Here is a 12,799-nt window from a genome sequence, read left to right as displayed (position 1 = left end):
TTTATTTCTTTTTCAGGTAATTCAATTGTCAGTGTATAGAAATGTTATTAATTTTTATATGTTAATTTTGTATCATGCAACTTTATTGAATTCATGGATTAGCTCAAATGTTTTTTTGGTGAACTCTTTAGGGTTTTCTATATGTAAAATTATGTCATCTGCAAATAGAGCCAATTTAATTTCTTCCTATCCAATTATGATGGCTTTTATTTCTTTTTCTTGTCTGATTGCTCTGGCTAGGACTTCCAGTACTAGATTGAATAGGAGTAATGAGAGTTGGCACGCTTGTCTTATTCCTGATCTTAAAAGTAAAGCTTTCAGACTTTTACCTTTGTGTGTAATGTTAGCTGTGGGCTTTTTATGTTGAGGCATGTTCCTAGTATATCTAATTTGTTGGGTTTTCATCATGGGGATTCTGATGTCACTCATATGGCAACATAGGTTGTTCCTGACTTCACTCTCCCTCACAAGAAAAACAACTGACAACTATTCAATAGCAACACACTACTGAGAGAATCCTAGAACACAGGTGTGAGGCTGAAGCAGCCCCCTGCACCACAGAGACCAGGACAGATTGCATTAGAAGGGTAAGAAAAGTGGCTACCTATTGACTGCATTGCCTTTCACCCAGGCCAGCACAGCACACATGGACAAGTCTCCATTGAGCCTTTGGTTCTTCCAGTGGGAAAAGAGAAACCTCACATCCGTGTTCTAAGACATTGTCAGTAGTGCTTTGTCCAGTAATAATTGTTTTTCTTGTGGGGGGGAGCAAAGTCAGGAAAGACCTATGTCCCACCCTTAGTGACATCACTCCTGATTAGTTTTCATATGTTGAACCAACCATAAGCCCTCAGGATAAACTCCAGTGGGTCATTGTGAATAATCTTTTTAAAATGTTTTTTTCTATGTCCATTGAGATTATCATGTGATTTTTGTTCATTATTCTAGGAATATGATGTATTACAATAATTGATTTTTAGATGTTCAATCAACCTTGCATTCTTGTGGTAAATCTCACTTAAACATAGTGTAAACCCTTTTTACATGTTGCTGGATTTGGTTTGCTACTATCGTGTTGAAAATTCTGTGTATATTCACAAGATATTGGCTTATAGTTTTCTTTATTTTGATGCTTTGTCTGGTTTGATATCAGGATAATAAAATGAGTTGTGAAGTGTCCTCATCTACTTTTTGGAGTAGTCTGTAAAGAATTGTTATTAATTCTTTAAATGTTTTGTAGAATTCACCAGTGAAGACATCTTGACTTGGACTTTTTTGTTGGATATTTTGGTATTACTAATTTTTTACTTGTTTAAGCTCATTCAGATTTTCTGTTTCTTCTTGGATTACTTTAGGGATTTTAGCTCTTTCTGGATATCCATCTATTTTATTTAAGTTACCTAGTTTGTTGGCATAAGGTTTCTTTTTATAATATTCTCTTATCATGCTTTTAATGTCTGTAAGTTTTGTAGTGAGTGCCTTCTTTCATTTCTAATTTTAGTAATTTTTGTTTCTCATTCCTCTTTCCTTTTTCTTTGGCTAGTGTGTAAATTTTCTAGGGTTGCTGTAATGAATGACCACAAACTGGGTGGCTTACAACAGTCTAAATTTATTTCCTCACAGTTCTGGAGTCCAAAAGTCCATGATCAAGGTATCATCATAGTTAAACTCACTCTGATGTCTCTAGAGGCAGAATACTTCCTTGCCTCTTTCAATTTCTGTTGGAGCCAAGTATTCCTTGGCTTGTAGGTGCATAATTCCAGTCTATGCCTCCATCTTCCCATGACCTCCTCTCATTGATTCTCTTCTTTCTCTTGTAAAGATACTGGTAGTTCGGTTTAGAGTCTACCTGAATAATATGGGATGATCACATCTCAAGATCCTTAATTACATCTGCAAAGGCCCTTTTTCAAAAAATGTCACATTCACAAATTCCAGTGGTTAAGATATGAACATTGTTGCTTAGCTACTTTATATAAACATGTAATAACCTATGATGAAAAATAATATGAAAAGAAATATATATGTGTGTATATAACTGAATCATTATGCTGTACACCAGAAACTAACACAACATTGCAAATCAAATATACTTCAACAAAAAAAAAGACATAGACATATCTTTTTGGCAGTCACCAGTCAGCACACCACAATCTACCTAAAGTTTTCTAAATTTATTACTCTTAAAAATTGCTTTTGTTGATTTTTCTATTGTTTTTCTTCCATTCTCTATTGAATCTTTTCTCCTCTAATACTTTTTATTTCCTTCCTTCTCCATTCTTTGATCTTCTTTGACATTTTTTAATCAGATTACTTGTTTCTTGTTGATCTTAAGGATTCTTTTTATATTCTGTATATTAACCCCTTATTAGATATATGATTTACAAATATTTTCTGCCATTCTATGAGTTTCCTTTTCTTTCTACTGATAGTACCCTTTTGATGCACAAAATTTTTTAATTTTGATGTAGTTCAGTTTATCTAGTTTTTATTTTGTTGCTTATATTTTTGGTGTTAGATTCTAAGAAATAATTGCCAAATCTAATCCCATGGAGCTATTCTCCTGTATTTTCTTCTAAAATTTTTATAGTTTTAGATTTTATGTTTAGGCCTTTCTTCCATTTGAGCTAATTTTGTATATGGTGTAAGGTTAGTTTTCTTAACTCTAAAATGTGTGTCTGTTGTAGACAGCCTATAGTTGCATCCTGTTTTTTTAATTTTTTCTTCCAACCTGTGTCTTTTAATTGGAAAAGTCAGTTCAATTGCATTTAAAGTAATTACTGATAGCAAAGGACTAACTATTGCCATTAGGTTACCTCATAATTGGAAAACATCTAGGAAACCCCACTGATTAAAGCAAAATGATTGATGGGTTTTAATGCTCAACTGATAACCAAAACAACTGATGGAAAGCTAATACATTAATTTATTAATCTTACTACTGAACTTTGCTGAAAGGCAGAAAGGCATAGTGATTGTCTGATTGTTTCATCGTTAATCAAATTCCATTTAAGGACATGCTAATTAATAATATACTTAATTTTCCTGGCTTATAGAAAATCTGTTTCAGATAGGAGCTTTGTTAGACCCATGAACTGCTCTGAAAATTTTGAAATAGAATACCTATCATATGTGTAAAATGGTCTTCCTAACAAAGATTTTTTAAAAATCAAATAAATGCTTTTTGTGCGTGTTCCCCATATGACTATATAGAAATAATTAAACTAAATTTTTTTAAACATGATACTTGCCCATAAGAATCTCAGGGGCTGGCAGAAATATAACAACAGAGTCATATGTAGGGTCTAAGTTGTATAAAATGAAATATAGTATAAATTCCTTTAAAGTGTCTTAAATCATCCATACAAGTAACTATATGCATGTTTTCCTATGAATGCATAACCAAGTATAATATGTGTATATAATGTATAATTAATATTCTGATATATGGTATATATTTTAAGTATAATTTTCCATGAGCAAGATAAGTGAGTTATGTATAGTTGGATTCACAAGCCTTAACTAGCCATGTGATGTGACTACAATTTATATCCAAATTAGTGTGTTACCTCCTTTATTGTATCCACTCTTAGCCAAGAGAAGTGGATCTCTAACATTAGGCACTTCCTTGTATTTACATTCAAAGTTGTGACTCTCCAACTCCCCATTCATTTGAACAGACCAGCCATTTGAGGAGGCAGTATGATAGCCATAAAAAGACTATTCCATTAATCTCCAAACTGTCTAGTTCTCTTCTATTTCATGCACAAGACCTTTCTTTAGAAATAATGTTTTATATTTCTCCTCTCAATTCCTACCTCCTCTAACCTTGTTCCAACCCTGGAATACCTATTGCCTAAACTATTGTAAAATTTTCCATACTTATTCAATTCACTATACACATCTAGTCAAATTAATCATCCTAATGTATACAAGTACAATTCTGACCACACAACTCATCTGTTTAAAAACTTTCAATGACTTCTCATTTTCTGCAGAATTTGAGCTAAATGTACCTTGGCATTTATGACCTCCATGAAGTGACCTCAGCTCCCTTTCTAATTCTAGCTGAATTGGCCATTGCCAAATGCATCTTGTCCTTTCATTCCACTATTCTCATGCGGTTCTTTCCCCCTGGAATTCTCTGTTTTTTATTTCTATCAAAATTCTGCTCATCTTTTAAGGTTCAGCTGAGATATGAATCCTCAAGTTGATGTAATTTTGCCATATCTTGAACTACTATTGCACTTCATTTATTGTACTTCCCTTGTGGCACTTATCATAGTTTTCTTTGTATCAAAGTCTTTCATGTACCTGTCTTATCTTTCCCTCTCAGATCATAGTTCTTACCCTCCAGGAAATTATGTTTTACCCATCTTTTTATTTCCTGTAACACCTAAAACAGCATCTAGTACATAAGAGATGCCTGACAAATATTTGAACAGAATTCAAATTAGTTACCTTGCAAAGTTATCTCTACTTATTTCAATAATGTTCAATTTGTCAAAAAGTTTCTGAAGTTCTTTTACAATTACTTTAAGGGCTTGTGGGATTCTTTTAAATGCTTTCAGTGGTGACAAATCTTCATCATTTGAGGGAAAATTTGATTTTGGAAAGTAGAATTCATTCTGAGCCACATTAGTGAATAATAAAGATGCTCAATCTGGGCTGTTATATTTTCAGTTAAAACAAAGGGAATATGAATGAGACAATATCTGAGTGAGTCATGAACTAACAACTACAAAAGAAAAGTTCCCAAAGTGCTTTCAACAATAGCAACATCATTGTACTGACTGAATAACTTCCTAAGAATCTGAAACACACAGTACTCATTTGGACATGTACGTTCTAATATATTTGTTAAATCAGTCTTGTCTTCTTATGGATTCATTTTGCAATTTTCCAAACCAGGGTATTAAAAAATGTGTTTGGAATTTAAATACCATTTAAATGAGAAGATATTACCCTACTCATTTGAAATAATGTATTTTATAGCTTCTGGTGAGGGAGAAACCTTGTCATCACTATTGCACCAAACAAAACTTCCCAAATTTGAGGGAAAAATTTATAGAGTACTATGATTCAAAAAAGTTTAGCTACCATGTTTGACCATTCCTAAGTTTTAGCAGAAACATAAAGGACTTAAGGATAGATTTGAAGTAAACAGTAGAGGGTAGTTGGGATAGCTGAATATAGCATTTGAGTATCACATAACTGGTGCCACAGGATTATAAAACAAAAAAATGAAACTTCATCTCTTCCCAAATCATATGGAATCTATAATATTTCAATGTTAAAGTGCTTATAGAAGTTTTCCATTTCCTTGGTTACATACAGTTGATTTAGGTAGGAAACCTCATTTTATATTCTTAAAATGTATAATGTCCATGTTTAAAGAAATGTAGTTACCATGTTTATTATATGTATCATTTTTATTGTTTAATATTAACTTTTTAGTGATTACTACTTTATGAGGTTTTTTTGCAATTCATTTGGTTTAACATATTTTCTCTAGCAACTTTATATAATCAGTTTTAAATTATTCTCACTAATAGATGGAAGTAAATGCACATGTACTCCAAAATAATTGTATACTTCTAATTTTTCAAGAGTATATTAGGTGATTATTTTAGCAGATTTACCTCCTTCATTGAGGCTAGCAATTAATTTACTATGTAAACATTGTATCATATACCAAGTTTTAGTGGGAGGACAAGGAAGTATACCTTTTAAATAGTTTTTCCAGAGAAATTTCACTTTCAACTTTCAGTTCACCATTTTAAAAAATCAATTATTCAAACATTCTCATGACTCTTAAGCATTCTAGTTAATTGACATTTTACTGTAATGGGATTTTAACTAGAGTAAAATTTTTCCTGAAAAGTATTATTTGGAGTTTATATCATTTTTAGCCTATCCCTAGCATACTGATATATTTTGAACTTAAACTAAAATGGCAGGCCTGGTGGCCAGGGACAGTAATCATTTACCTGAAATTTGAATAATTGAAGATATTACTTTACAATTTACCTTGACTGTTTGATCATCACTACTTATCAGTAGGCATAATACTAATACATAGGCCATCACTGAATATAATTTATCAAAAACAATAAATGTTTGATTGAATACCACATTCCCACCACCACTACTTATCAAGACTGATTTGACTTGTCAGAGTCTCGGGAAGTATACATTTGGGAGGGAAGGCGAGGGCAAGTGGAGAGTTCGGAGTACTCTTCAATCCTTGTGTGCCCCAGGAAAAGGTTAAGTCCAGGCTAACCTGAATGATAGCTCACAGAACCACCTTGATCTTTGTAAACACTCTCCAGAATCCTATGAGAGTAGCACCTATCTCCTGGTATGGCAATGCTGATGTAATAAAGTGTTACTAGCTGTTTACCTTAGTAGTTTCTACTTTAAAAGAGTCTTGAAATTATGTAGGATAAATAAATCTAGAGAGCTAATATATAGCATGATGACTATAGTTAATAATTTAATTATTGTAATTCCTTTATTCCACAGAGCACTGCATTTTTATTATAATAATTTTATTGTCCATAGATTTCCAAACCATACTTCCAGGCCCCAACAATGTCCTCAAAATTTTCTTGAATTTTCAGAAGAACTGCATTACTTTTAAAATTTTCCCACAAAGGAAGACCCTTTAAATCTGTTCAATAAGGAAACAGCACTGTCCATGTGGGGGCTATGCTCTGAATGCAACCCTATCTTGACATCTTGTGTGAATTCTTTGGTGTTGATCAGCATTCCAAGTAGTGTCAATGCATACCTTACTGAGATTCCATTTGTTGTTTCCACAGATTTCAGGAAACCTTACAGTGCCTTGGATTACAGGGTGTTCTAGAAAAAGAGCAGTAAGTAATCTTTCATTTAAAGCAGCAAATGGGTTCCCCCGACCCCTGTGTTGTTAGTAAGGGTGCCATTGAGAAGATTGTCAAGACATTTGTAAATTTGTCAAAACTGAAACTCAGTAAGTCTGCATTAATCTCAAAAGGTATATTGAGATATATATTAATATATACTAAAAAGGTAACCTTAAATAAAATGTAGTAATCAGCACACTGTATAATCTTTGAACAAGTTTTTGCAGTTAAAAAATCATTTAAATGTATTTTGTAAAATAGCATAATTTTTCTACATCTAATAAGCCCAGTTCATTTGATCATAGAATTGAATCATGATTGATATAAACATCTCAATCAAGTTAAATAATTTACATTACTATTATTTGTGCATTTCAGTATTTAGAAGTGATGAGTAACTAATATTAACAATCGTTTTTTCTGGCTTTCTGCTACAACTGTTGTGATTTTTATAATGTTAACATAACAAGACTTCATTAAAATGGTGTTTTCTCAAAGAATCTCATCCAGTTGTTCTCCGTAAGATGCATAAACCTGCATTTTAACATGTGGAAGATTTTGATGTAACTGGGCTTCTGATGTTAAAAAAATACATGAATAGACTTTTAGAAAGATAACTCCAGTTACTGTGTGGTAGATAGGTTTGGAACAGTGGAACAGAATTGAGAGTCCAGAAATAAGTTTTATTTATAATCAGTTGATTTTATACAAAGATATCAAAGCAATTCATTGCAGAGGGGGTAGTCTGTTCAACAAATGGTACTGAGACAACTGGACATGCACAATAAAAATAATTCAAACTAGATCATAAGCCTAAATGTTAAGAGCTATACCAATAACATTTTAAGATAAAAAAAAAAATAGAGGAAAACCTTTGCGACCTAGGGTTAGGTAAAGATTTCCTAGATATGAAATCAAAAGCACCATTCATAAAATAAAAATGGATAAATTGGATCTCAACAAAATTCAAAACTTCAGCACTTCAAAAGACACCACGAAGAAAATGAAAAGACAGGCAACAGCCTGGAAAGAAGTATTTGCAAATCGCTTATCAATTAAAGAACTTGTATCCAGAATATGCAAAAAAAAAAAAACCCTCTTACAAATGACCTGATCAAAAAATGGAAAAAAAAAGATAATAGCAGATATTTCACCAAAGCAGATACATGAATGCTCAATAAATACATGAACAGATGCTCAAAATCATAGATCATTCAGGAAATGCATATTAAAACCAAAATGAGGTATTTTACACTATCTAGAACAACAAATATTGGCAAAGATATGGGGATAAAGGAACAATCATGCATTGATGGTGAGAATGTAAAATGGTAGAGCCACTTTGTAAAACAGCTCAGTAGTTTCTCAAAATGTCAAGCATAAAACTACCGTACAACCTAGCAATTCCACTCAGAAGTATCTGCCAAAGAGAAACAAAAACACTTCCACATGTAGGATTGCATACAAATGTTCTTGGAAGCATTAATAATAGCCAAAAATTGGAAACAACTTAAAAGCCCATCAACTTGTGAATGGCTAGACAAAATACAGTGTATCCATACAATGTAACACAATTCAGTAATGAAAAGGAATTAACTAGTGACACATGAAGCATCATAGATGAACTTCAAAAACATTATGCAATGTGACAGAAGCTAGACACAAGAGACCATATATGTATGATTCTATTTATATGAAATGTCCAGAAAAGACAAATACAAATTCATAGAGACAGAAAGTAGATCAGTAGTTGCCTGAGGTCGGGGATAGGAATGTGGAATATCTGGAAATAGACATGAGAGATATATTGCAGAGATTAAAATGTTCTAAAGCTGATAGATGATGATGTTTTCACTACTAAGGGAAGTTACTAAAAATCATTGAATTGTATACTTGAAATGGGTGCATTTTATTATACACAAACATATACTGCAGTAAAGATGTTTCTATAAAGAGACATCACTAAGAGAATGAAAGACAAGCCACAGATAGAGAGAAAATAATTACAAATGGTACATTTGATAAAGGACTTGTGTCCAGGATACAGAAAGAATTCTCAAAACTCAATAATAAGGGAACACAACCCAGTAAAAAATGGGCAAAATATTTGAAATACACTTCACCAAAAAAGATATGGAGATAGCCAATAAGCACATGAAAAGGTGCTCAACACCATTAGTCATAAGATAAATGAAAATGTAAACCACAATATGACCACCCATTATAATAGCTAAAATTTAAAAAGACTGATCATACCAAATGTTGGTGAGTATGTGAAGGAACTGGAAGCATAATAATATAAAATTGACAATAACAAATATTGGCAAATATATGGAAATAAAGGAATAATCATACATTGATGGTGAGAGTGTGAAATGGTACAACCAATCTGGAAAACAGTTTGGCAGTTTCTTAAAAAGCTAAACATACACCTACTATGATCCAGCTATTCTGATAAGTATTTACTCAAAGTTGGTGATAGCGCATATCCAAACAAATACTTGTACATGGATGTTTATAGCAGCTTTGTTTATAATAGCCTAAAGCTGGAAACAAACCAAATGCTCATTAACAGGTAAATGGATAAACAAATTATTTTCATTTGTATAGGGAAATATTACTCAACAATAAAAAATGAACTATTGATACACACAGCAACATGGATGAATTTCAGAATAATCAGCCTGAGTGAAAGAAACCAGATGAACAAGGGAGTACATACTATACGCTTCCATCTTTATGAAATTATTGAAAATGCAGGCTAGTGACAAGAAGCATATCAGTGGTTGCATGGTGAGGTAGGAGGGCAAAATTTCCAGCAAACTGAAAGGGAATGATAGGAAACTTAGGGATGATGGATGTGTTCAGCCAAGGTGATTTATTGAGAGTATACACATATCAAAACATCAAATTGTACAGTTTAAATACGTACAACTTATTTTTTGTTAAGTATACCTCAGTAAAGCTTTAAAAAAACCCCACCACTCTTCAATTCAGTTATTAGAAAACCTGAATATTTGAATCTACTTTTTCTAGTGTAAATTTTACAAAATTTACATATAGGTCCAGCTTGTATGATGAAAATTTAGCATTCAAATTGGCATGTACTATAAGTGTAAAATACACAAAGTTTCAAAAGTTTTGTATAGTAAAAAGAATATGTAAAAATCTCAATTTTATACTAATTACATGTTAAAATGAAAAGATTTTAAATACAGTGAGTTAAAGTAGATTATTAAAATTAATTTTACCTGCAGCTTTTCTCTTTTTCAATGTTGCTACTAGAAAATGTAAGCTTACATATGTGTCTCATATTGTATTCTGTTGTACTACACTGGTCCACAATGTGCCAGGTATTGTGCTTGATCTTAGGGATACGATGGTGAGAAAAACCAGATGTTTTCCCTGCTCTCACAGAACTAATGATCTAGATTTAACAAGAGAGGTATTCATGAAATAATCACATAATCAAATATAAAATGCCATTGTGACAAATACCCATGTTGGTCACTTTCTAGCTTCTTCTGGAAGCACACTTTACCCTCACAAGAAAATATAACCATTGTCTCTGAAAATTCTTTCACCCACTTCGAGGAGAATTTTACCAGTGTCAATGTCTCTCTGCCAAAACCCACTAAGAAAAAACCAGTAGTTAAATAAATTGTGTTTACTACTCATTGAAGCAAAGGAGAACACATACAATGGAGAACCATGATATGTCTCAGTAAAAGGATGCTAGAAATAACTTATTAGAGGATTTGGGCTTTGGTTGAGTTATTTAAGGGAGGCTGTAAGGAAATGAGCATTTGTTCTACATTGGATACTATGCGAGAGTGGGGGCAATTCTGTGATCAGATATGTTGTATGTGGAGTTGCAGGCTTGGTTTTGTCTGTGTTCAGACAAAATTATGAAGTAGCCTTGTTTTGTTTCATTTCATCATGGTCTCTGAGTAATCTTATTTTATATTGCAGTCTGTGTAATTGTTTATATTCATCAAGAGAACAAAATGGCCTGACTGTGAGTGTCAAGCCATCATATAATAATAATGTGGTCTAGCTCTGAACGTCAGTTCAGTTTTGAATGACAGTGGCTGCTTTTTTATCTGTCTCATTAATATACATTAATATACATCTTATACATCTTCACATCATTATGCACATTGTGTTTAACATTCTATTCATATCACAGTTACTGTCCATGCACACCATCCTGAAAAGTCATCTTTGTGAAACTGATTGTTAAATGGACAGTCTGTGTCAGTAAGTGTCCAAGCAGGAAAACAGACAACTCATCAGAAGAATTTCATATGAAAAATTCTTTAGACAGGTTTTAGAGGATTTTAAAAAGCCAAGAGGAAACTAGGAAGCAACAAGAGTGCTAAATTCAGGTAGTAGCTATCACGCCTAGGGCTAGGAAAACAAAGAGAAGTTTGTATTTTCAGAAACTACAAAATTAGAGAAGAGGCTTTGGTGAGATGGGACTCGGATTTCTGAATGTGGTACATTGCCAGCTAATGCTGGTACCTCTGAGGGGCACAACCAGGTTGATCCTGGTAGTGTGGGAAAACAGGAACCAACTGTTAATATTACCAACAACCACTGCCAGGATGAGGGGCTGTTCCTTGGGTGATACTGACCGGCATAGGAAGCAAAAGAAAAAGGCACGTCTTCTCATCTTCAGCCTTCCAGTCTCCTATTGTTCTCTATTGGCAGAATCTCAAAGACAATTGGTAAAGCAGAAACGTTGTTTGCAGATTCCCATCAAAAAAGATGGCATAGAAGAATGTGTTTGGAGCTGAGAAAATGTAGCTTAATTTCCAATACAGAAGAAAAGAGATATTTTCATTTGCTTTAATTTCTTATATTAATCAAACTGTGTATGAGTATATGATGCCACCTGTAGAATGAAAGTACTTCTATATAAATTAGAGAATTAATATAGAATTTTTAAAATCTGGATGCTGTCTTTTTGACTTTTGAAAACCATAGTGATTCTGATTGTTCTGATTATAACACACTGTTTATGTATGTTAATACTACTCATAGTAGGTTGTGACTCTTCAATAGTAAAAATAATACTAACATATGTATAGTATTTTATAGTTTAAAGGTATTTTATTTAGAGTATCTCATTCTAATCCTTGCAAAAATGGAGAGAGGTACAGCAGGCATTTCTATTTAGACTTTATAGATGAAAAAACTAAGGACAGGATGATTAAATGACTTGAAAAACTATATATCTAGTAAATAATTGAATATGGATTAGGACTCAAGTCTTTTCTGACTTGTGGTCCCACAGCCATTAGTATTTTGCCTCACCGTAGCATCAGGAAAGGGAAAAAGCTACTGTCTGTTTTTGGCAGGAGTCCTTAGATCTTTGCTTTTTGTTTTGTTTTGTTTTGCTTTTGAGCAAGAATGCTTTTTTATTTTTATTTACTTGGAGTCTTGACCTGCCTGGAACAAGGTTTGAACTAAAAGGAAAATGGAAGAATGAAGATGGTTAATTATCTGTTTCAGTCAGTTTTGGGAAAATATGGAAGTGTAACCTTTTAAGTAAGTCATTGCAAATTGGTTCTAATGGTAACTCTGTTCTCTTCAGTCCCTGGAATGAAGGGCAAGCCTGGAGAAAGCAATCAGTAACACAAGGATCCAACTCACCAGTATGTGTTTTCCAACCTTGTCAGATTATAAGAATCATTGGAGACTGTTGAAGATGATAGTGGTGTGTTAAAAATAAATGTTTGGATACTACCCAAGTTATACTCAATCAAAATCTTCAGAGGAGGACCTGGAAATAGTATTCTTAATAAATGGCCTGATGATTCTTATGATGAGACAAGGTTGTGAAACACTGTCCTGGATCTAGTGTTTGGGTACACTAATCAGACTTCATTGTTTAGCAATAATTAAGT

General features: G+C 32.9%; 1 protein-coding gene across 2 annotated transcripts in view; it reads left to right on the top strand.

The window, feature by feature from the left end:
* Positions 1-12,799, top strand: part of HDX (highly divergent homeobox) — a 122,647-nt gene that overhangs the window by 48,654 nt on the left and 61,194 nt on the right. For both annotated transcript variants that reach the window (XR_004317971.1, XM_032475103.1), the window contains exon 4: positions 6,825-6,878. Coding sequence is in view for 1 of the 2 variants with exons in the window: in XM_032475103.1 (XP_032330994.1) it covers positions 6,825-6,878 (54 nt within the window). In the remaining variant the exon portion in view is untranslated. The remainder of the gene's footprint in view (positions 1-6,824; positions 6,879-12,799) is intronic.

Source organism: Camelus ferus, chromosome X (genome assembly GCF_009834535.1).
Source record: "Camelus ferus isolate YT-003-E chromosome X, BCGSAC_Cfer_1.0, whole genome shotgun sequence".
Classification (NCBI taxonomy): Eukaryota; Metazoa; Chordata; class Mammalia; order Artiodactyla; family Camelidae; genus Camelus; species Camelus ferus.
Note: the sequence above shows the minus strand (reverse complement) of the source record. Positions and strands in the feature narration are given on the sequence as shown.